The sequence below is a fragment of the Cyprinodon tularosa genome, unplaced genomic scaffold (genome assembly GCF_016077235.1).
Source record: "Cyprinodon tularosa strain WSP-4 unplaced genomic scaffold, ASM1607723v1 ctg414, whole genome shotgun sequence".
Classification (NCBI taxonomy): Eukaryota; Metazoa; Chordata; class Actinopteri; order Cyprinodontiformes; family Cyprinodontidae; genus Cyprinodon; species Cyprinodon tularosa.
The window spans coordinates 119487-144208 of NW_024039135.1; the positions used below are offsets into that span (position 1 = coordinate 119487).

A 24722-nucleotide genomic window follows, 5' to 3' on the forward strand; every position below is an offset into this window, starting at 1 on the left:
AAGAGAAACAGGACTGGACTGCTGGTGAGTGGTCCAAAGTCATGTTCTCTGATGAAAGTAAATTTTGCATTTCCTTTGGAAATCAAGGTCCCAGAGTCTGGAGGAAAAGAAGAGAGGCACTTCATCCACGTTGCTTGAAGTCCAGTGTAAAGTTTCCACAGTCAGTGATGGTTTGGGGTGCCATGTCATCTGCTGGTGTTGGTCCATTGTGTTTTCTGAGGTCCAGGGTCAACGCAGCCACATACCAGGAAGTTTTAGAGCACTTCATGCTTCCTGCAGCTGACCAACTTTTTGGAGATGCAGATTTCATTTTCCAACAGGACTTGGCACCTGCACACAGTGCCAAAGCTACCAGTACCTGGTTGAAGGACCATGGTATCCCTGTTCTTAATTGGCCAGCAAACTCTCCTGACCTTAACCCCATAGAAAATCTATGGGGTATTGTGAAGAAGAAGATGCAATACACCAGACCCAACAATTCAGAAGAACTAAAAGCCACTATTAGAGCAACCTGGGCTATCATAACACCTGAGCAGTGCCACAGACTGATCGACTCCATGCCACGCCGCATTGCTGCAGTAATACAGGCCAAAGGAGGCCCAACTAAATACTGAGTGCTGTACATGCTCATACTTTTCATGTTCATACTTTTCAGTTGGCCAACATTTCTATAAATCCTTTGTTTTTATTGGTCTTCAGTAATATTCTAATTTTCTGATATGATGAATTTGAGATTTTCATTTGTTGTCATTTGTAATCATCAAAATTAAACAAAATAAACATCTGAAATATATGAGTTTGTATGTAATGTATGAATATAATATACAAGTTTCACTTTTTAAATGGAATTACTGAAATCAATCTACTTTTTCATGATATTCTAATTTTATGACCAGCACCTGTAGGTGTGAGAATATGTTATAAAGACAGTGACTGTCAGCACACCATATTTGAGTTTTCCTGTCTTCTTTGAATCTCTGCCTCCTTATACATTGAGAAGGACTGTCCAAGAAAGACTGGAGTCCTGCATATGATCCTGCCGCCATGTTCAGTAAAACACATAAAACTACATTCTTAATGTTCTTTCTTGGTACTTGTTAGGATTTGGAGTTCTTCTATCTTGTTCCCTATAGATTTTTAACATAATGTGTGAATTGAATTTCCTTCTTCTGTTCTTGCTCCTGCTCTACATCCTCCTTGCCTCCATTTGACCTAACTGTGACTTGCGGGAGTAGCTGTAGAAGAGCAAACTGCCATTTTTGCTATGGTTATGTATACTAAAAAATTTGTAAAAACAAAAAGATATTGGCAAAAATAATTTTAGCTGCGTGAGGTGAAATACCTCACAAAAAGGTGAGGTGTTGGTCTAGTGATTAGGGCATAGAGCTTGGAATCCTGATGTTCTGAGTTTGAGCCCCACAGGTTGCTACTCAGGGTCCTCGAGCCAGTCCCTTAATCTCATAATCCTCCCTGGGCACTGCACAAATACAGCCCACTGCTACCCAAGGGGATGGTTTAAACACAGAGCTAAGTTTCTCCAGTGTGAGATCAATAAAGTTCAGTTATTTATTTAAAAAAGGAAACTTTGAGCTGTTACAGTGGTTTTATGTCTTCATTTTGTTTAAGGTGAGGTGACCTGGTTAGACCAGTCAGATGGATAAAAAAGGGGTAAGTTCAAAAAACTTTTCACTTTTTCCCACCACTGTTGAGATATAATTACTAAATTGTACATAAAATTATAAATTATATGTGTCATTTTCAGTCAGTTATGTCATGCATAACTGATACATAATTTAGATATATATTTAAGTTTTGCATAGCTATTCAATACGTTGAATATGTAATTTTATTGGCTTCTCTGAAATAAAGTTGATCGTTAATTTGTTCGTTTTACTGAAGATATCATTGGAATTAATATGAGATGAAAACTGTTCTTTTCCTGATAAGTAAACAAAATTGGGGTAAAATGTGCTGAAATTCTGAATATTAATAACAATGATGAAAATTACAAACTAGTCAATTCTGTTTCAGGTATCTGATTCCATCTAGTCGGTATGTGTCACTGCAGATCTGCTGAGAGCAAACCTTATCCAAATGTATTACAAACTTACGAGGATTGGACAGTGATTGCACATCCCCGAGACTTTCTCAGTGTCAGGCTCCCCTCAGCATTATTCCATTGGACACAAGAGTCTTTGTGAATAGATAATCTCCTAAGAAATTATGCTGAATACCGGACCATAAAAATCAGTTTCATGCCTGTTATAAAATCCTAAAATGCCTGGTGAGGCATTCATATAATTGGTCATTAACCTCCACAAGCCCACCACAAGCACCATTGTCCTTGCTAACTCCCAGTGGTTTATCCTAATAATAATTTTTCATGTTGACGTCGGCTAAATACCAGACAATCTGAGCATGAAGCCACAACTGTCTAATTATATGTACATCATTGTAGAAAGGTGTCCCGTGTTTTTATCCCACGAAAAAAATACCCATCTGTTTTGCTATTAAACTGTTAGATTAACAAAAGCCATAAAATTCTAACTCTGTTCTCAGCTGCTATGAATGTGCATTGATATTACTAAGTTTCTCATTTTTTCATATACTCCTAAAAAAGACAGCAGATAAAAACTGCTATGCTTGAGTCCCCTGACAAAAAAAACAACAACAAAAAAAATTGTGTGGATGTGTGTCTTGTATCGCCTCACACAATAAATTAAACAACACCTTGCAGATCTCTGTAACAACAACACCAGCCTGAAAAACCAAGTAAGTCACTCTAGATTCCTGAACTTCCTCTTTGGATGCTTCAAAGGCTGTTGTAATACTTAGGTAACTCTGAATTGACAAGATGAAATGTTTCAATTGAAATCAAAGGCAACTGTAGAGTGCAATATTGACAGTTTGTTTGAGGGCAGAGCAAATGTAAATGCAATCCTTTCTCTCTCTTGAACTGAAGAAAATTAACCTTAAAAAAAAACAGGACCTTCTTCCCATCATGTGTGCTTTTCTGATTGAATTAAGAAAAAATTTGAGTTTTACCCAGGTGCTTGGCATTTCAGCCCCCCACCATTTCATACGTTGGTAATTTTTATAATTTCTTAACCAGTTTTTTTGCCCTAATCACTATATAGGGCAATATATAGTGGTTACGCCTTTTTAGATGAGTGTCGGAACATCTAGTGGATTAAAAATTAGTGAACTCGAAATTTCCAACAACACGCCTTGAAAATTACCAATCATCTTCCAATATCTGCTCGGGAAATTGTTGCCATAGGCTGTCTCTACCTGACAGCGGCGACACATACTGTAACAAAGACAGCGCAGGCACTGAGCAGGGAGATGGAGTGAAGTGACCAACGGGGAGCAAAAGTAGTGATCATCTGTCCAAACGGTAAGTTAACTGAGTTCACCATAAAGTTCACTTTATAGTCCCGCTCTATGTAGGGATTGAGGGATTTAGGCGGACATTCGGACACAGACAATGTGCTCTGTCAGTACATCTTTACTCCTATATACATATGTGCTTCCTTATCCTCAGTGGTTAAGATACTCACTAATAATAGCTCCACAGTGTTAGGAATCCAGTTTGTGTGGGTTGTTTGTGTGTTTCTTCTCTCTCCACCACTAGGTGGTGCCCTGTCCTCATTGGGCCTCCCTGCACACTTGCGGCTCTTTGGTTCATTACTGAAGGAGTATTTGAGCTGTGGGCTGTCACTACCTCGACGCCAGAGTGTTTGCCAGTTTTGGATACTCTAGCCAAGCTGAGATTAGCTGAGTATAACCTAGCTTTGTTTCTCTGAGTCTTATGTGTTTTTGCCTTTGCTCTTCGGCAGGAAGCCTTCCTGTGAAAACTGGATACCAAGACCTTCTCCCCCTGAAAGGTAATACTGAGTTTACACTGAGAAGTGGAAAACCTCCACATGATCTATTCAAGTCCCCATTAGAAATCCAAGTGACAGTCTGCTCCATTACTCCTCTGGGTCCAACGTAAGTCTACCTGTCTGCTCTCCAATGAGTTCCCTCTTCTCTGGATAATCACACACAGACTGGATTCAAGGATTGACAAGAGCCCCCTCAAACGTGATTCCCTCTCCAGCATAATTCAAGCCACAGTCTCATTTCCCACGGTCCCTGACCTTATCTCTGTGATCTCCCCTTCAGACTTTCCAGTTTCGGTTCACCAGTTTACTGAGTTTCAGATCCAACCTCTGTTTACATTACATCAAATAAACCCGTTAAACTTTTCCCTGTGTTCTCTGAGTGGTTTCTCTGCATGTAGGTCAGTTTCCTTAAACTGATCATGACACACAGATTGTTCTTTTTTATAAAACTTTTTTCTGTTGATAATGTCCAATTTTAAACAAATGATAATAATTATTCAAGTAAGGATATATATTTTAGAGACAAGTATTCTGTAAGCTTCTTTGTTGGATGCCTTTGAAGAAAAGAAAGGACTTTAACAGCATCAAAAAATGCTGCATGGCAGATGAAATCGAAGTTAAGGCCTGTAGTGAAATTAACTGAGACAGTCAAACCTTTAAGTTGCTTTACTGTGACTTTTTAAAGTGCTAACAAGCAAACTAGGCCTTCAAAGCAGTACAATTTTCAAGTGAACAATGGATATTTATATCCTGTGTCAGATTATTTTCGAAATTCTTGATGTCACATTAATTTAGATTATTGATTAAGGAAAAAAACTGTCATCAAAGAAAACATCATAAAATATGTAACCAAAAAAATGTTAATTAAAAACTGCAGATTTTCTATTGATAGTTTTGCAACCTTCTATTGCATGTCTGATCTGTGAGAAGAAAGACTTTCTGCCCTTCAAACGAAGCCTTTTAAAGTCCCTATCCATTTCCACTGGGCCTAACAATGACTTGGTGAGAAGTAAAATACAAGCAATGTGACATAACGGGTAGAAGAGATAGATCATCAGAAATTGAAGGTGACACTCTGAATTGGCTGGTATTAAGATAAGATTGTTCTCGTTCTCTAGAGAGGGAGTTAAAGATAGCTTACTTCTATAAGAGACAATTTTTGTTGTAAATCCCTGCCTATTACCGTTCCTCTCCATGAATAACTTAGCTGTCCTTGATAACACAAGTCTTGGACCACATCCTCATTTTCCCCCTATTGCTGACCAATTCTGGCAGATACACATTGATTCGTGTAGAAAAGAAAAAGAAGGCGGCTGGAGAGCACAAGTGTACCTTTTGTCTCTTCCGGAGAGTGAAGTTCTTCCACAGGAGCAGAGAAAACTGCGTCAAGAGACCCATTATGGCTTTTCCTGGCAATATCGTGCCAGTGCGTCGCGATGGCAACTGGCCCACTTACTAAATCCTGGAGGGAATAAAAAAGGCAGAGTTTGGTTTTAATACAGCTGCGCAATGCATCTTGGGGGAGTGCCACTAATCACTCACTTCCTCGAGCCTTAGGGCTTACGGTGCAGCACCTGTTCGAAGAATTATTATCACCTATGCTCAGCAAATCTCAGGACAGCCAACATCTCAGCATGTGAAGATTATACGGTTTTCCCCCATAGCACAAGATTTTTTCAACAAACACCATGAATTTCAAAGATAATACAACCTATAATAGAAGTAGAGGAAAAAATTATTCTGTCAAACAGTGAAAAAGTCAGTGCCTTTAGTCTTCCTTATTCAATAGTTAGCATTAAAAAAAGACTGCAACAGCTTCCTCATTTTTTTAACAGAAACAAAATTCTGATGTAAAATATTCATAGCATGTTTTATGAGCTACGTAACTTTGAGAACATAGTTAATAAACAACCGTGTCTGCTTTGCTTTTTTTATGCTCCTAGATCAGTTATGACCTTTTTATTATAGCACCACACGTGACTGTCTTTCTACTGACTTCACCCAGCTTGTTGGCTTTGAATATAGTGCAGATTACAGAGACATGATTGCTGCTTCTCTTTATGTCCGGCCTGTTATTGTTGCTTCATTGCCGTCCTTTTTTCTATTTCCACATAAAACAAAACCTAAACCAAATCCCACGTTGAAGCTTATTTAGACTTTAGACAGACTTGATTTGTCATTTTGTACACACAGAGTGTATAAAAAGAAATTTCAGTACAGCTCTCAAGACATTTTCTTTTTTTTTAAGTGCAGCCGTGATAAAGGTAAGCAGCAGTGATAATGTAAACTTACCACTGTACTTTAGTTACAGTTCCAACATTCATGTTTTTTTTATAAACCCATTTTATACAACATTAAGCAGTACTGCAGATACAAACAAAGCAAAACACTTTTCTGTGCTTCCTAACAACAAAACAATGATTGAGTGTCTATCAGACACATATAACAACCCCTCATATGAAAATGACTGAAGTGGCAAAAGATGGTGCCATAGTCCACAGCTTGCTATTTTAGCAAGGGGTGATTCTGGGTAAACTGGGGCCTATCTTTCTTGAATGTAGGAATGTAGAGGCCCTGGTCTCTTCCCCTTCTGTCAGAGTTGGCCAGGTAAGTGTTAAGTTGCTTAAGAACAAAACGCTGATATTGAAGATTCCTTCTCTTCTAATGAATTTAATTGAATGATAGAATTCCTCTTTGAGAGCACCTTGGATATCTGAGAGGTCAATGATTTTTGAGAGCTTTGCCACCTGTTGTGTTTATCTAAGTCTTAGCAGACATCATCTCAAAGAGGAGTAGTATTGGAGTTAAATGATTGTCGACATAACAGTTATCACATCCTCATGGTTTTGAGATTTCAATACATATGCATGCTGTCTTGATACAATAATGGTTACTGAGTGTTACTACATGACTTGTCTGTTTCAAATGTAATGTTTTGATATAGATCCAATATGGTGCTGTGCGTAGCTGCCATGGTTTTAGGTGCCCTTTGTTTTATTGTGTGTTAAAGCCTTTCTCTGCTGTGATCCCAGTAGCTCTATCACTGGAGAGGAGCTAATAAACATTAGAGGGAACAACTTAAGTTGATTTCTTTTTTACTTTTCAGTGGAATTAGTGACCATTTTGGTCACTCCTTTTATACTATAGAGTGGCGCAGGAGAGGAAAGAGAGACAGGTCCATTATGCGTCTTCACCGAGAGTATTCCATATGCCAATGCTGGCAATATTTCTTGTCAATGTTCACTCATGTGCAACAAACTGGATGGACCTTAGCTATTGGTGAAGATAATCAGATACTTTATTCATCTACTTTTCTTTGCCTTATGGTGACTGAATTATCTAAACAGATACTGGTCTCTGTGCAGCAGCTGGCTGGCATCCAAATGTTCAGAGTGGACTTTGACACAAGAGGAGAGGTATCTGCTTTTAAATCTGAAGAAGCTGTGTACTGATGTGACAGTGAGTTACCAGCAATGCTTTTTAAATCTGAAATATGTTATTGTTAACTACAAACTTTTCTCTCCCCCATGAGTTTGCTTTATTTACAATCACTGGTCTTTATATTTTGCCACTGGGCAGCGAGGATAACACAAGACAAGACACTGTTTGTGGAGAAGACAAAACTAAACATTGTTCTTCATGTTTTCCTGTTACTTAAATAAATTTTTCAATTCAAGGCAATTCGATTAAATTCCGTTTAACTTGATTGATTCCAGTTAAGTGTATTCACATACCTAGCACCAATTTACAACACGTCATCTCAGGGAACGTTGCAGGGACAACCCAATCAAATCACACTAAAACTTGATTAAATGTTTGCTGATTGCATCCAGTCATTGGCTTTTCAGGATTTCCTCCTCATGGATGAGCATGTAGCGATAGCAGACATTCACTTGCATTGTGTGGTTGACTCTGCAGCAATCTCTTAGTACGCATGAATGCATGAAAGTGGAGAGAGAAAAAAACTCTTTAAACAGGAAAAAAATCTCAGGTAAATACAGGCTCAGTGTTAGCAGGCTTTCCTCTGAGGCTGACTGGGGGTTTAGAAAGGACTGAAGCAGACAGGGGCAGGCTAGGGTTGAAATTTCAGCCTGGCTGCTTAGTTTGGAGAGGCTTTAAACCATGACAAGATTCATGATTATAATTTAAACAGTTTGTTTCCAGTACAATTTTTTTTCAACAACTACAAGTACAGATATGTATGCATTTTTGATCGAAATAAAGACTAAATCTAACTTACTAATAGCTTATAGTAATATTAAAAATCATAGCAAATGAATAAGTTCACACAACCTATATACAAGATGTCCCTGAATGTTATCAATTTCACCCTGTTTTCAGATTTTAAAAAGCCACATGTCGGACTACAATCCCCAGATGACAAAAAGGTTAATATAACGCTATGCAAAGATCTATTTTCAATCAATCCCTGGATAATAGATCTCTACATGGAACTGGTTTTCTTTAGGTTTCTGCTCAACTTCCATTGTTCTTCTCCACCTGACACTCTTCCATCCCTTTTCTCTCTCCTCCTCTTACTCCTCAGCCTCTTACAAATAAACAGTAAATTACTCTACAATTTTTTTTTCAGCTATCAAAGACATTTTATAGAAACAGGACAGGAAAACAGAGTATACATTTATTTAAAAGTTGTTTTGTTTTGTCTGTGGATAGGTAGGGCTCTGAAGTTTTATTTAAAAATATTTTTCAAGCAAAGAAAAGAGCCTGAATCTCTGACTTCCAAAAGTGGCGTTTTATTAAAAAGAAACTTGGCATTAAAATGTTTGGGTCTTTACACTATCTCTGAAGTATCCGTCAGGCTATTCACAGTTTAGAGAAAAGGGTAAATTAGCAACATGGATGGTCAATCAGGGGAGTTAAAGCCAGAAAGCCACTCCTCTCTGTCCTTTAATGTCATTTCATATAAAGCTTTAGTCGTAGATTCACTTTGCATGGTATAAAACTGCAGAGTAATATATGCTTGCTCTTCAGAGCTGTAACTATGCATAAAGAAAAAGGTTTCATAACCAAATTTGAATTATAAACTAAGGTGCACACAATATTAAAACATTTCTCACCCTTGCATTCCTCTCCCTAATGATCAAGGGGGTGAGTCGTACCACAAATCAATACATCAATGTAAAAAGGTGTAGGGAATTGGCACTGTTTGCTGGGATTAGGGGTTAGGGATCATTGCCCAAGACCTGAAGTGGTATGGAGGACCTAGAGAAACACTGAAAAAGCAAACCAGTCATTTCAAATTAGGCTGGGATTAGGCTGGAATTTTTTTTTTATTCTGTTGCTGTTTTTAAATCATTTATAGAGCAATTTATAATTTTAATCAAGCACCAGCACCCCTTGCAACCCCACTTGGGATAAGCATGACAGAAAATGGATTGATGAATGGATCATTTTAAACATACAGAGCATTTAAGCATTTATAGAGATTTCAAAATGTCAATATCATGAAGAAAATTAGGAGTCAAATGCATAATAATATGCTTACTATGTATGAAGTTAAAGTTAACGCTGAGCCCTTCAGTTCATAGGTCAGTATTGGTGGCTCTTTCTATGACTCAGTTGCTATGAAGTACTGTAGCCCCCGGCCTTAAAAAGGTTGGTGACCCCTGATCTAGAGGATTCTTCTGCGTTGGTACTTGGAAGCTTCTTCTTCCAGTTGGCAGAGTGGGCATTGAACCTCAGTATAAAAAATGTACATTTGAATGTTTCTAGTAGCATACAAATTCTTCCTTTTTCTCCCCAGCTTTTATGGTCAATACACTGTCACAAGTACAGAGCAACGAAATGAACCCTCTGTATTTAACCCATCCCCTTGTAAAGCAGTGTGGGGTAAAGGTTTTTGCTCAGGGACAGAGAGTGTCAGTATATGGGAGCAGGGCTTGAACTCAGAACCTCTGGATAACAAGCGCAATTCCCTAACCATTAGGTCACACTCCCATAATGTTAAATGTTAATGTCCCCAAATGTTAAAAATGCTTCCCTAATTCAGACGGATCTCAAACTACAAACCTAAATCCCCCACTCCAACAATGACTCTATCCTTGCAAATGAGATGAACCAGTTCTACTGCCAGTTTGATAGTCTATTAGTCACCATCCCCCATGACTCCTTCTCGCAGTATCACCCCTTGTCCTCTCTCATCAGAGTTGGCTCTTGCAATCTCCAATTTAGACAGACTGTTTAAGAGGCAGAAGACCTGCAAAGCAGCTAGGCCAGTCTTTGCTTCCCCACACACCCCAAGGAATTGTGCTGATTAGATGTCTCCGATATTCACAGACATTTCTAATACCTTACTACGACATGTCATGTGCCAGGCTGCTTCAAAACCTCCACCATCAAAATTACAGAAACACCCTCTCCCTTTCACCCATCATTTCCCGAGACCTAAAGTGGTATGGAGGACCTAGAGAAACACTGTCATTCCAGTCATTTCAAATTTAACAGTTAAATCATGCAAGTTGAACTCCAATTGGAACAGTTTTCTAATTGCACATCTTTATTTGAATATTAAAGAGGATTTTTAAATTGTATTTATTAATCCATTACTAAACACTATCATCCTATTTCTAAATCAAGATTTAAAAACCAAAAATCATAAATCTGATTATAAATACATTTCCTAATCATACATTTAAAAAGAATATTCCATTTTGTTTTTTAAACTTGCTTTTTTTAAATCCTTTATGTAATAGCATTTTTGTTTTGCTTTACAGAGGCCATTTGACTTTTTTTGACCCTTCTGGTCCTTAAACGAAAACATTAGAAAAATCACAGCTATTTTTTGGCTGTAAACAGGTTTCTCATTTGTTAGACAGCCACAGTTGGTTCATAACATTATGAAGAAGCTCAGCTGCTCTGCTCTCAATCGGCAGATCCTCATCCTCCAAACTGGTCTATTTGTTTTCTTCATTGACATTTTTGTGAATCAACACCATCTGAGATGCGGAAGAAGTTGTAGCCTTATATGGAATAATCGGGGTCAGAACTTTGCAGATTTGCAATTCCAGTGAACTCGAGGTCACTTAGGCTCAGGTGGATTGCATCCCTTTAAAGGGGTTTATTTATGAAGTTATCTGAAGTTAAGAAAGTTTGTTGAATCTGATGTGGTGCACTCGTACGTAGGATCCCATGGTCAAAAAATAAATTATGGCATGAATACGTAAATGTTGTTTCCTTTTGCCACCATCAAGGACCAGGGGAGGATGTGGCATATCATTCACTCTGCAAAGAGGGTAAATGGCAGATAACTTCCCGCTCTTTAAAATCTGTTTCAGACTCTCCTCTCTGGCATGAGGCTGTGGTCAACAGGGTCAAAAGATGCAAAACAAGCATCTTCTTCCCTTCTGCAGCTAGCCTCAACAAGGCCATTAACAAGGCCATTGGCCCCAGCTAACACTTTCTAACTGAAAATAATACAAAACCTCAACACACGCTGTACTTAATCTAATGTTACATTGTTGTTTTAATGTATTTTTCAAGATCTGGCATGATGCACTTCCTATGCAAAATTGTTTTTCCAAATTTTTTGCCGTAAATTTCTTATTATGTTTTTCAAGCCAAGGGGCTGAGCATCTATTTTTACTTCAGATGCAAAACTGTACTAGATGAAGTGGCTCAGTAAAAACCTACACCAGTTAAAGAAAAACATTGGCTTAAGAACAACACTATAATGGCTAAATGTATGTATCAAAAAGCTGAACAGAATTCAAAAAATTCCAAGCTATAGAGGTAATTTCACATATTCTAAGACTTGATAAATCACTATCAGAGGGTATAATTACAATCTTTGGGTCTCCTACTTTCTACCAATTTAAACATGTGCTCTTTTCTTTTTTATATGGAGTTATTGATCATCTAAAGTTCTCAGGTTCCCCCATTGATGATGTTTCATCTCAACTCTGCAAAAAGGTTATTTTTGCTCTTAGTCCATTTGTTCTGGTTACTATCATGGACATCTGGTGTGCTTCCTAAATTATTTAAACAGCTAAGATCGCAACAAAAGTATGAATTCCATTATTACATCACCTTATTTATTTACTCAAATTAAGGGCGAAAACAATTATCTTATGGCAAAGTCAGTCATTTTTAGATCCTTTTTTTTTTGGTCCTCAAAGCTATTTCAAATTAAATATGCAACTGATAGAATGCCTTTCCAGAAAAGACCTTTTCAGTCTGGCCTTAAGTATCTTAATAACAAAGAATATTCATTGTAGTTTTAATAATATATCTAGGAACAGATTTACTCCTTAAGTTAATTTTACAAAAGGCAAGAGACTGGTGTTGTAGATAACTTTCCAGATGAGTTATTTATCAAATATTTTCTGTATATTTACATTTTTTTAAAGACCATAAAAATATGAAAGCATTATGATGCCAACTGACTGATGCAAATTCAAACCTTGATCCCCTGGTGCTGTAAAATGTATTAATTTGCTGTTGTAACAAAATTTCCTCCTTCTGAGATGAGTCTACTTAATCAGGCAACCCCGGAATTGCTGTCCTCTGATCGCCTCACTAGGTGAAGCATTCTCAGTTATTAAAAAAAGATAAACTTTGAGTTAAGTGGCTCTTTTAATTCCAGTCTCCTGTGGCTGCAAAGTGCGGATATAGCTTTCAGAATAATATAAAACAATGAAGGGAAGTCATCCATCTGAGACAAAAAATGTAAAACCTTGACGCAATAGTCTGTGCAGGAATCCATCTTAGGATTACAAACCAGTAGCTGCGCAACTCGGGATCTGTTTTTTCAGTGCAAACTTATAAAAAACTAAAGTGATGGGTAAAATAGATTATGGCATTATTTGTTTGGTCATGGAAGTCATAGCAACACACAGTAAAAAAGGCTAGTGCACCCTCTGACTTTGCCTTTGACACAGTAAAGTATAACATTATGATCTACCACTTAAACCATTTTAAAAGCATTCAGAGTATTTGGTAGGGAACATTTCTTGCGTTGGACTAAATCATAGCCGACTCCACTATTTTTCTTTTTTATAAGTAGTCTTGCCAGGCTTGATTCTTTGACCTTCAAATGTCTTGTGTGTCTTGTCCCTTTGTTCTCTATTCCAAAAACAATGAATTCCTTTTATTGTCATAAAGATGATACTCAGATTTATATGTTCCTAAAGTAGGATTATGACTTCTGTGCGAAAGGTTCAGATAATTTGCTTAGGAATTTTTTTTCTCTGGTCCCCTCCCTGATCTGACCAGTGATGACATGTTTAGCCGCATACTTTTACTAGTAAATAGTTACTTTTATTGTTTGTTCATGTTAATGACAGATCTTCAACATGCTCAAAGGTTACCTGTGGAGTACCACAGGGATCAGTGCTAGGACCAATTCTCTTTACTTTATACATGCTCCCAATTGGTAGAATTATTTGACAGCATGGGATTAATTTTCACTGTTATGCTGATGAAACCCAGCCATATCTGTCTATAAATCCAGATGAAGCTAACCCATAACATAAATTACAGGCATGTCTTGAAGACATAAAAAACCTTGATGACTCTTAACTTTCTCCTTCTGAATGCAGACAAAACAGAAGTTATAGTCTTTGGACCAGAGTCTTTGAAAAAGAAGCTGATTAGTCAGTCACTTCATTTGTATGGTATTAAACTGATTTCAGATAATAAAGTAAAAAATCTTGCTGTTGTTTTTGATCAGAACGTGTCATTTAAATCCCATATCAAAGAGGTTTCTAGAATTTCCTTCTTTCATCTGAGGAATATTGCAAAAATTAGAAATCTCCTGTCCAGGGGTGATGCTGAGAAACTAGTCCATGCATTTGTTACTTCAAGGCTGGACTATTGTAATTCTTTACTATCAGGAAGTCCACAAACTGTAGCTAAAAGCTGATCCAAAATGCTGCAGCCAGAGTTCTGATGAAAATTAAAAAGAGAGATCACATCTCTCCTATCCTGGCTTCTCTTCATTGGCTTCCTGTTAAATCCAGAATAGAATTTAAAATCCTCCTTCTCACATATAAAGCCTTAAATGGCCAAGCTCCATCTGATATCAGAGATCTGATTGTTCCTTATGTTCCTAACAGAGCACTTCGCTCTCAATCTGCAGGTTTACTAGTGGTTCCTAGAATTTCTAAAAATAGAATGGGAGGCAGATCTTTTAGTTATCAGGCTCCTCTCTTGTGGAACCAACTACCAGTTTTAGTCCGTGAGGCAGACACCCTGTCTTCTTTTAAGGCTAGACTTAAAACTTTCCATTTTGATAAAGCTTATAGTTAGAGTGGCTCAGGTTATCCTGAGCTATCTCTATAGTTATGCTGCTATAGGTTTAGACTTTTGGAGGACATAGGGACCCCAATTTCATCATTCTGCTTCATTCTCTCTCTATTCTCCTATTCTGCAGAATCTGTTAGTTCAATCTCTAACCTTCTACTCTCTCTGCTTTTCCTCAGGGTAGCTTTGACTCGCCTGTTCCTGTTTGGCTGTGACGCCATCCTGGAGAGAAACGTCAGCTGTGCTGCTTCCATCAACACCCTTGTTTATAGATGCTGGAGATTGGCCTGTTTTTCAGTGTGGTCCTGTTTCTCTGACTGTGACTGGCTGGATGTGCTCTCTTCGTACTCTGGCATGGGAGCTGGCTCGGAGCTCGTCTGCCTGGCTGTGGGTTTCCTCGACGGATCAGCCTTTTTACAGCTGCTTTTTGTGTCTCTGCTTCTGTCTCCTTGAACCCTAGTCAACTTCAGCAGATGGCCGCTCACACTGAGCCTGGTTCTGCTGGAGTTTTCTTCCTGTTAAAAGGGAGTTTTTCCTCTCCACTGTCGCTACAAGCATGCTTAGTGTGAGGGATTGTATTTGAGTCAATGTGTCAATGCAATCAACTGGTTTACCTTAGATAGAAAACTTTGAATCAATTTGACTGTATGATCTGGTTAAACTGTAAAGTGCCTTGAGATGACATGTGTTGTGAATTTAGCGCTATATAATAAACTGAATTGAATTAAATTGAAATTGAATTAAACCATTTTAAAAGCATTCAGAGTATTTGGTAAGAAAATTTCTTGCACTGGACTAAATCATTAGCCGACTCCACTTTGACCTTCAAATGTCTTGTGTCTCTTGTCCCTTTGTTCTCTATTCCCAAAACAATGAATTCCTTTCATTGTCATAAAGATGATACTCAGGTTTATATGCTCCTTAAGTAGGATTATGACTTCTGTGTGAAAGATTCAGATAATTTGCTTAGAAAATAAAAAATAAAAAAAACCAGTAGCTGTGCAACTAGGGTCCACGTGGAACAGGCAATCTGTTTTTTCAGTGCCAACTCAGGTTTATATGCTCCTTAAGTAGGATTATGACTTCTGTGTGAAAGGTTCAGATAATTTGCTTAGAAAATTAAAAGCATGGATGGCTTTTAACTATTTAAATTTATTTTTCTAATTTAAGTAAAATAAGACTGTGTTGATTATTCTTCAAGCCTTTACTTGTAGGTCTTCTTTTGTTGAAATTCATTCTCTAGTGGATTATAGAAAGTTTGTTGTTTAGAGATACCGTCCAAATGGTTATCCATGCTTTTGTAACAACATGACTGGATAACTGTTATTCTTTGACCCTTGAATTTAGTCAATCATACCTATCGTAGCTCTAACCTAGTTTGTGCAAAACACTGCTGAATGCTTTTCAACTTTAACATGGAGGAAAGACCTAATCTCTCATTTTATCCCTCTAAAATGTCTGGATCAGTTTTAGAATTAATTTCAAAAGTCTTGTCTTTCTTTTATCTTCCAATGATATTGACCATCCCTACGTCTATGTACAACTGCGCCTGCACCTGCACTTCACCTTCTTAGCCAGTTAGATCAGCTGACTAACTCTTGTTGAAGGTATCAAATACAGGATAGAATGTCAAGAGGGCTATGGGGGTGCAGCTCCCAAAATCCTGATACCAGAACATTAAAAATTCTCATTACCCACAGTCCTCTATTCAGCTTTAATCTAGTACAAGTTACTACAAGGATTTGTTTTTAGGAGTCTGTCTGTCTGTCTGTCTGTGTATAGGATAACTTGAAAGTTATGGATGGATTTATTTAAATATCTATGAGGTGACCATCAAGGAGGTGATGATCCAGACCATAATTGGATAAATGAGTTTCTTAAGAGATTCTCTAACATTGTGAGATAGCAATGTTTGGCGGAATAAGCAGTTCTCTACTAAACCAGAGGGTGGCAGCAGTTGAAACTCAACACATATTATGAAAAAAAAATGTTTTTATTTTTTTTCCAGCGGTGTGCCGAATGCAAAGGAACATTTAATTTTAGACCATGTGTGAGTTTGAGCTACACGTGTAAGTCACAATGTTGTTTTTTTTTTGCAAAATAATCATTGCCTGTTCAATTGGATTATATCTTTTTTGCTATTGTTTAACAGGCACCAGAGGCCACAAAATCAAATTCCCTTCCATCAGAGAGCTGTTTTATTTGTAGTGTTTATTATTTGCTCTTCCAATTCAATGATTTCTTAAGGAGAAGGTTACAAGGAGGCCTTGAAAGAACAAATACAAAAAAAAAAAAAACTTCAGTCATCAGGCTGAGGCTTCGTACATACATGGAAACCCAAATCCATCAAACTCTTGTATAATTGAGCAAGTGCAGCATCCTCCCGCAGAGTTTTTGGAGCTCATCTTTTGAAACATGGAACAGACAAGATGGAAACAGCTCGGTACCACCTCCACTCAGAAATCACGTCAACCGTGAAGGGTAAACAACATCTCAGGGAACTTGCTTTAGCCACCTTTCAAAAATCGTGTATGTCTGATGTGCTTATATCTAAAAGAAAGAGGCAGATTTATCTCTAGCTTTTTGGTCTCTGTGTGGGTGAGAGTTGGACGAAAAAATCCAAATATAACGACTTGTTTCCAGTTCAAGGAGGGAATTACCTCAATGATATGGAAAGCAAATAATATAATTATAATTAAGAGTTTTGCAGACCTTTAGTTGAACCTACAGCTTTAAACACAGAGTACTTTGATTTCTTTCATCTCTTTCCAAATTAGTTTCAAAGACAGTTGCTATGTCACATTTGTATAAAGCTTTCACTGCATCTTCAGGTCCAGCAAAAAAAAGCTAAAATAAATGAGGAAAGAAAAGAACCAGAGAAAACATTCCTATATAAAGAGAAATCCACACATAAAGTAGTGATGCGTGCTTGGGCAATGAAGACGGTAAAGTATGTCATTTCAGCCTCTAGGATAATCGAACAAAACAAAAAGCATGAAAAAAAACAACATATTTGTCATAGAACATGAGAGCAGAGGACAGCAGAGAATGACAGCAAACATCACTTATAAGATGGGTCATCATGGCCCTCTGAAGAGCATAATGGTCCCTGTGCTTCAATATATCTTTTTTTTTCTTTCTTTCTTTCTTTCTGGCTCCACCTCTGTGTTATGATCAGTACAATATTCACAGAAACATGATTTTTTTAGACTGAAAGGGATTGTCCAAAAAGATAATCATGTCCACAGCATAAGTGATGGCTAAGAAATTTGGGTTTAGGTTCTTATGTTCTCAACATACATCAGTTTGGCAATAGGAGATAATAAAATGTAACATCTGCCATTTCAGAGACTTTTGACCTTATTTGTTATTTCTGAAGTCTGTGCCAGAAAAAAAAGTAAAATAAGCAGCTTAACACTACCTATGTTTAGTTAGCTAAGTTATCGGAATAAATGGTCGATAGGACAAAAAATGTGTGATATGAAAATGTTGAATTTGGCAATATGGGAAAGAGATTGAAATCAACTTATTGGGGTCTGGTTTGTGCAGCATGACAACCTGATCAGCATGTGTGCGAATGCTTGTCAATATAAAGTTTTTATCTGACATTGTCTAACACATAAGAAAATAAGTCATGAAAAGTTTTATATTTAACATTATATCTATCCTAAAAGTCAATAATATAATAACAAAGAAAAATAATAGTAATGTGGACATAGATCAACCAATTCAACTAAGTAATAAAGCACACACATTTTTTGATGATTTTAAATCACTCTCCACCTAAGTCACTTTTAATTTTATTTGCAGAAAATATTTTTTTATTTAAAATACATTTTTTTACATTTTATAAACTTTGTAAACCATAAAAGCAACATTAGTTTTAATTTTTTAGACTCAATATATCAACAGACATCAATCACATTTGGACTTCCCTGCTCTCAACTAAAAGCAATGCCATGAGATGCAACTTTCCTCTGTCGACCTATCAGCAGCGATGTCCTTCAGCTCTGCAGTGCTGTGGGCCACTCCAGCCTCTGAGTTTCTGCAGCATAATCACCCGCCTGTGGCAGCTGTGAAAACCTCCTTTGTATCGTGGCGTTGCCTTTTTACTGCAGCACTGCACCTTAAGCTGTCAGCCCCCCTGTTCTCCCTTCAGGCAAGTCTCATGCCTCTAAACTGTCAGTAAGAGAGAATTTACTGACCCCAAGATGGGACTTAATTTTTCTTTGGAGGCACAAACTGAATTCTCAGCAAAGAAAGATGAGAGTCCCTCAATGATATAAGCACCTTCCCTCCATTTCTACTCAGGGATCATAGCTCAACTCTGCAATATATGCCTCTAAAAGACAGAACAATAGATTATGCTAAAATAGATTTAATGCTGTGAAATCAAATAACCTGCTACATGTCTTTCACACTGTAATTATTACGGTGCCAAGATAATCTTCCTATTCCAGTTTACATTCAGAACATTGCTGTGTCCTCATCAGCAAATAGCATTTATACACCGCAATAATGTTACACATGATGAAGAAAAGCCCTTCTCTACAGCTATTCATTTTCTCAATAGACTGACTCTAGTGCACACTCATAATTACTTGTTTGTGGTTAGAATTATGCCATGCTGGAGAGGACAATATGGCCAAATTATGCTGCTGCACCCTTGTGTTAGGAAACTCCACAAGGGGTTGGGCTGATATTATATTTGAAAACAAATAAATAGCTCATAATGGGAGAGTTATTTGTGCTTTCAGTGAAGTAATAGAAATCCACTGTTACTGGATATGTACTCAACATGGGTACAGTTTGGTCGATGTTGAAATAATGTTTTCAACTCTCATTCTGAATGTTTTTCACTAGGAGAATCCTCTCCCACAGACTGCCAATCTGGGTCCCTGAGCAAGACCCTTAACCCTGCACAATGGCAACCAACTGCCCCCTAAGGGGGGTGGTTTAAATTCAGAGGGTTCATTTCATTGCTCTGTACTTGTGACAATGTCATGACAATAAAAGCTGGTTGAAAAAAATAATCTTTTCAGGTGCTTTATTAAGCTACTGATTTTACTGTAAGCACTAACAGGTTGATAAATCCCCAAATATATGAAATAAATTATTTAAAAGTGGAAAAAAAATACAATTTTGTTACACTTATACAGTGTCTGACAATTTATACTAACAACCTCAATTTATACTAACAATAAGGGTGGTAATGTGAAGTTACGGCATCTAATACTTACCCAGACAAGTGTTAACACTCATACAGGAAATTGTTGGGTAAATTTAGAAAATGGAAATTCTGTTGTTGAAATGGTCTTGGTTCTGTTGAAGTTTTATCTTTAAATCTGTATGGTTGTTTTTTTCATTTTGTGTTATCTTTGTTATGTTTTATTGTATTTGAGTTCTTAGGTATTTCTTGTTTGCCCTCTGTTGCCCTCTTGTATTGGTCTTCTTTACCCTTGCTCCCTTCTAGATTCCTCTGTTTCCCTCTGCTCCCAATCAGCTGATTACCCTCGTCTTTGTTTCTTTCTATCATATATGCATCACCTGCTCAGTCACTGCTTGCTGGTTTGTCGTAATTTCTTGGCTTCCTTGTTGTGAGTATTCCAGGTTTTCCGTATTTTTGCAATTTTGTGGATTGTGTTTGGGTTTTTTTCTTCTGTTAACCTTTTTGTAACTAAACCTGCAAGAAACCACTTCAGCTTCAGTCTCTGCATTTGGAAATGAATGAAATTAGTAATCAATAATCCTTCTTGCATTTTCATTTTCTTCTTCAACACTGCTGATCCTTTTACTTAATTTAAATGAAAAAGAAAAAGACATTTGAGATTTATTTTTCAAAATGTACCCCAGCAAATACATACCAAAATTCAATTTGAAATGTAAAATTTGAAAATGAAAGAGCATTTCCAGAAATGCTTTTTCATTTTAAGAATGTGGCTGCATTACTTGACTCATAAATAAAATTATCAATCAATCATGCGATTTGCATTTTCATTTTCAAGACTGCTCATCCTTTTACTTAATTAAAATGAAAAAGAAAAAGACATTTGAGATTTATTTTTCACAATGTACCCTAGTAAATACATAACAAAATTCAATTTGAAATGTAAAATTTGAAAATGAAAAAGCATTTCCAGAAATGCTTCAAAAAAAGAGGTTATTTGTTTTCTCCGATATATGGATCAGAGTATTCCTAACTGCACTGAACTGCATAAACCACTCCGCTCATATTTGGTTTGGGGGTTTTGTCCTTAGGATGCACTAGCCTCTGTCTAAGGGTTTTGTTAGGTTTGAAATGTACTGGTATTTTGTGTTTGGAGTTAGTGTTAATATTATGACTTTAGAGGGATTGACTTTTATGATGCTAAAATAAAGCATAGAGAGGTTGAATCATCTTATGAGAACAATTAGAAAACTGCTTATTTAAGAGTCATACTTTCCTGACTTATATAAAAAGGAGCAATAGGCAGCAAAAGGCTGATGTACAATAGTTTACATTAAAACCTTGTTACTGCAAAATGTACAAGTTTTCAGCGGGACACCATGACCAAACAAGCCTTGCTTGTTCGCTCCTGGTGCCTTTTTTACCCTGGTCTAGAGCTGGCTAGCTGCACAGAATAAATCAACATGTTAACTTGTGTGTTACAGCTTTTGTGAAACAGAGCTGAGACTTAATTAAGTCAAGATATCCTGAGCAAAATGTTTGTTTTTTGTTTTTTCCACAAGAGAAATTGCTCACAAAAGTAAAACTAATATGAGACTGATTCTTTGCTTGTTCTTGTTTACTTGCAAGCTGGTATTGGCACCTAACAAGATGTGACAAAACTTTTAATATGTTATCATTTGATTCCTTGTTGACTTATTAGGTAATAATAACTGTAGTGTATGAAAGTCCCCCTGATTCTGCAGATAGGGCTTGGTGGCTTACAGATGCTGCTTAGATGTTGTAGTGTTGGCTGTTGCCCCCCTGAAGCGATCACTCTTTTAATAGCACTTCAATAACACTTTTTAGTACAGTAAAGAACTCCTACACAAGAGCTGATGAAGATTCTCAGTCATCCAGGTCATAGTCATTCCATAAAAGTTCAAAAAATCCAGTGGACTTGGTTTCCAAGATTTGAAGAAGTTTCGCTACCTCTCCAGGAAGCTTTCTCAATACAAATGTCTGGATCTGCAGTGAGTTTGAGTCTTTATAGAGACAAGGCCTTGTATTGCTTGAAAAACATGCAAATTGAAACCGATGAGTGGGTTGTTTGGTTCCATTGTTAGCCTGTAATATCTGAAACCTTTTGCATGTTTCATTTTGCATGCTTCCCACCAATACAAGGCCTTGTCTCTATACTGAGCTAACCTGAGGTAAAGCTACTTGCTGCACTGTTGATTTCCCCCCCATTTTAAAATGAATAGCAACAAATTACAATTGAGTGTAAACTTTACGGTAGTATTCTACTTAATAGAAACATAACACACTGAAATAATTCTTTCTGTTGTTATAAAACCAGTCTTCATGTGATTGTTACTCCTGGTTTATGCTTGACAAATCTACTGTACACCTCGAGATAACCCTGCATCTCAACAGGATTTAGCCTATAGAGCTTATAAGTGTTGTGGCAGAGGCTTATATATTTATAAATATACAAATATTTATAAATAATCTTATCGCTAAAGGACTAACTCATCATAAAATACTAGTCTACAAAGACAGACCATGCTGTACTAATTATCTTAAGAGATTATAGAGCATAGGGCTGGGCGATATAGAAAAAAAGCTTATTGATAAAAAAAAAATTCATATTGATCGATACCGATAATTATTGAAAAGATTTGAAACCATATTTTATGTGCAGCTCTGCCTGGACTTTTTATAATATTGCTAAATGATTTAATTTTAATAAAAAACACAAACAGACTTTGAATTAAATCTTTATTTAACCAACTTTTTTAACCATAACAGAATTGTTTTAAAGAAAAATAACTTAAGAGACCTGAGTTATGTTATTAAATACTGACAAAGACTAAACTAAAGTGACCAGAAAAGTGACCAAAATAAATATAACAAATAAATAAATGCCCCCCCACCGCCGCCCCTGTTTCCTGCTTTAACCTGAGTTATTACTTTGAAGTTGCTGGCCCCTCAGCATTTTTCTCTGAATTGTTAGAACTACGTGGGAAACTGCCCAGAACTGAAAAAATATATATATATTTTCCCGAAATTCCCGAAGATTCCTCGGAGGAGAGCCGCGCCGGGGCCTACACAGCTCGTACTCTACACAGCTCGTACTCCTGCGGCTGTGAGCGGCTGAGATGATAAAAAAAAAAAAAAGTTGGTTGTGTTATCAGACTTGGTTTTCACTGGTTCCCTACACATTTTACAGATGACTGTGGTTTGTTTTTGGTCCGACTTGCCATGACCGAAATACTGCCAGACTGCCGAACTACAAAAACCCTTCTTTGGAACAATTTCCTCCGCCTCTCCTTGCTGCGACATCTTCATGTGCTCTGTGTTGTGGTTTGAGAGGGCGGCGCTTGGTGACGGCGTGCCTGGGTCCGCGATTGTGATTGGTTGGGAGGAAACAGTGACTAGCATAAACCTACATGCTAGGCTACAATAAGAAGGAAGGAAAACTGCGTTTCTTTTTTATCGAACTTTTATCGACCCTCTTTTTTTCTATTGCGCCACACTTCTATCGATCGATATATATCGTTATTGAATTATCGTCCAGCCCTAATAGAGCACCATAGTTACATTGGCTGGAGACCCTTGGCTTCAAATGCAGAGATGTGGTGTAATGGAAAAACAGCTTCATTAAATGTGTGATGTCATAACACGCTGTATATATGGACACAAGTCCTTAGAAATGTTAGCTCCTTAAGAATCGACTTTAAACAAAGATGTTAAACAGCCTTAAGATGAAAGAGGAAGTCAACAAAGTGTTAGGAGAGTGGTTTCACTTTGGTTTACTTTATATTACAGCCAACCTTCTGTAGTATATAAGCAGAGAACTAACCCTGGTAATGCACTGAAAAGAAAGATATCACTTGTCCCTCCCAGTTACAGTAAAATGCTCTCATAATGTTACAGCTCATTTCCAATAGGTCATTGCGCTACAGGGCATTTAGTGCAGATAATTTCACTGCAAAATAAAATGTTAAGGTTTTAAAAATTGTGCCATGCTGAGCAACTCTGTCAATCACATTTTTCTGCTAATTGCTCCCTCATTAGAAATGAATCACATTGATGGATAAAAATTATGGGATAAATCTTAGCACTTAGTGAATCATTACTGCATGTCAATCAAGAACATTCGTTTACCATCTACATAATGCAGTCCAAAGGTATACGCTCATCTCTGCCTCCATTTAAAGCAGCAAAGGTAAATCATTAGTATGGGAATATATTGCTTAAGAGGGGTTAAAGCTCACTGCACCTTCAGATGAGCAAACAGGATTTTTGAATACACAAACCAAATCACTCAATAAACAGTATTTTTGTTATTTACCTGGTATTTCTGTAAAAGTAGGTATAATTTTTCCATGTTTCTTGTTTTTCTACAGTCATTTAGACCAGTTTAGTAAATGTTTTAAAATGTGATAAGCAGTACACAATGCACTCTATTTGATCTGGGTCTAATATAGACAGGAGGCAGGGAAAAACAGGCAGCTACGGTACTCTGGTCCGAGCCTGAACACGCCTCAGATGTACAAGAGTGAGCAACAAAAAGAACAACAGCCACAGCAAAGACATCATCACAGGAGGCCTGGCCGCAAAACACGTGTTCTGTTAGAGAAAACAAACTGTCAAAAACAACTTACCTCCAAGCTGTGCAGTTTTTACCAATCAGCACATCCTAGGGCTTCTACTGATAGAGCAGTTTTTACCTGGCAGGCCCTTATGGGTCACCTAAGAGCCGTGCTAACTTGGATTTCTCACTCCCTTGCCTGCCTCTTTGAGCTGCTGTCCTCTTTCACCCACAATCATAAAATATGCAAATGATCTCTGAAGAACACAGCTTAGTGACTGTAACCACAGAAAATCCCCAGCCAGGAAGCACACAGGAGAAATGCATTACACAGAAGGTTCCTGAAAGCTTAGCCCTACAGCGGTCTCTGTTAGTTAGTTCTTCTGGTTTCTAATGAAATGAGGAGGGTAAACAGGAGCACTGACCTAGAATTCATTCGCCTTGTGCCTCCTAGGTAACTTTGGGATTCATTTGCCTGTTGACTTTGCCGTTTCTGAACTAATTAGTCTGAATTAATCCTTTACTTTTAATAAATAAGGCATTAGTCAGAGAGGTAGAGACCAGATGGGATCGTAAGAAGTTCATTCATTTGTTCATTTGTTTACTGAGGGATGAGGCCAAGACGCACATGTTGATTATATTGTCGATGCTCAGCTGAATGCGTCACATGGGGGCGAGCAGCTAAGTGCATCAACCGTAGGCTTTTATAGCAACAATATAATTTGGTAACAAGGGGGCTAAGAGTTTATTATTGTAGGTGATAAAGAATAATACCAAAGGTGCACTGGGAGGATATAACCATGCAGATGAGATGGGTGTTTACTGAAAGGAT

General features: G+C 37.4%; 1 protein-coding gene across 1 annotated transcript in view; it reads right to left on the reverse strand.

The window, feature by feature from the left end:
• The window catches only part of LOC119792224 (phospholipid-transporting ATPase ABCA1-like), a gene marked incomplete at its 3' end in the record, with an annotated part of 143534 nt that extends 119355 nt beyond the window's left edge, over positions 1 to 24179 (reverse strand). The window contains exons 1-2 of the mRNA XM_038298756.1: positions 23964 to 24179; positions 5220 to 5349 (exon numbers count right to left, since the gene is read on the reverse strand). Coding sequence (XP_038154684.1) covers positions 5220 to 5285 — 66 coding nt within the window. The remainder of the gene's footprint in view (positions 1 to 5219; positions 5350 to 23963) is intronic.
• Between the last annotated feature and the right edge of the window lie 543 nt (positions 24180 to 24722).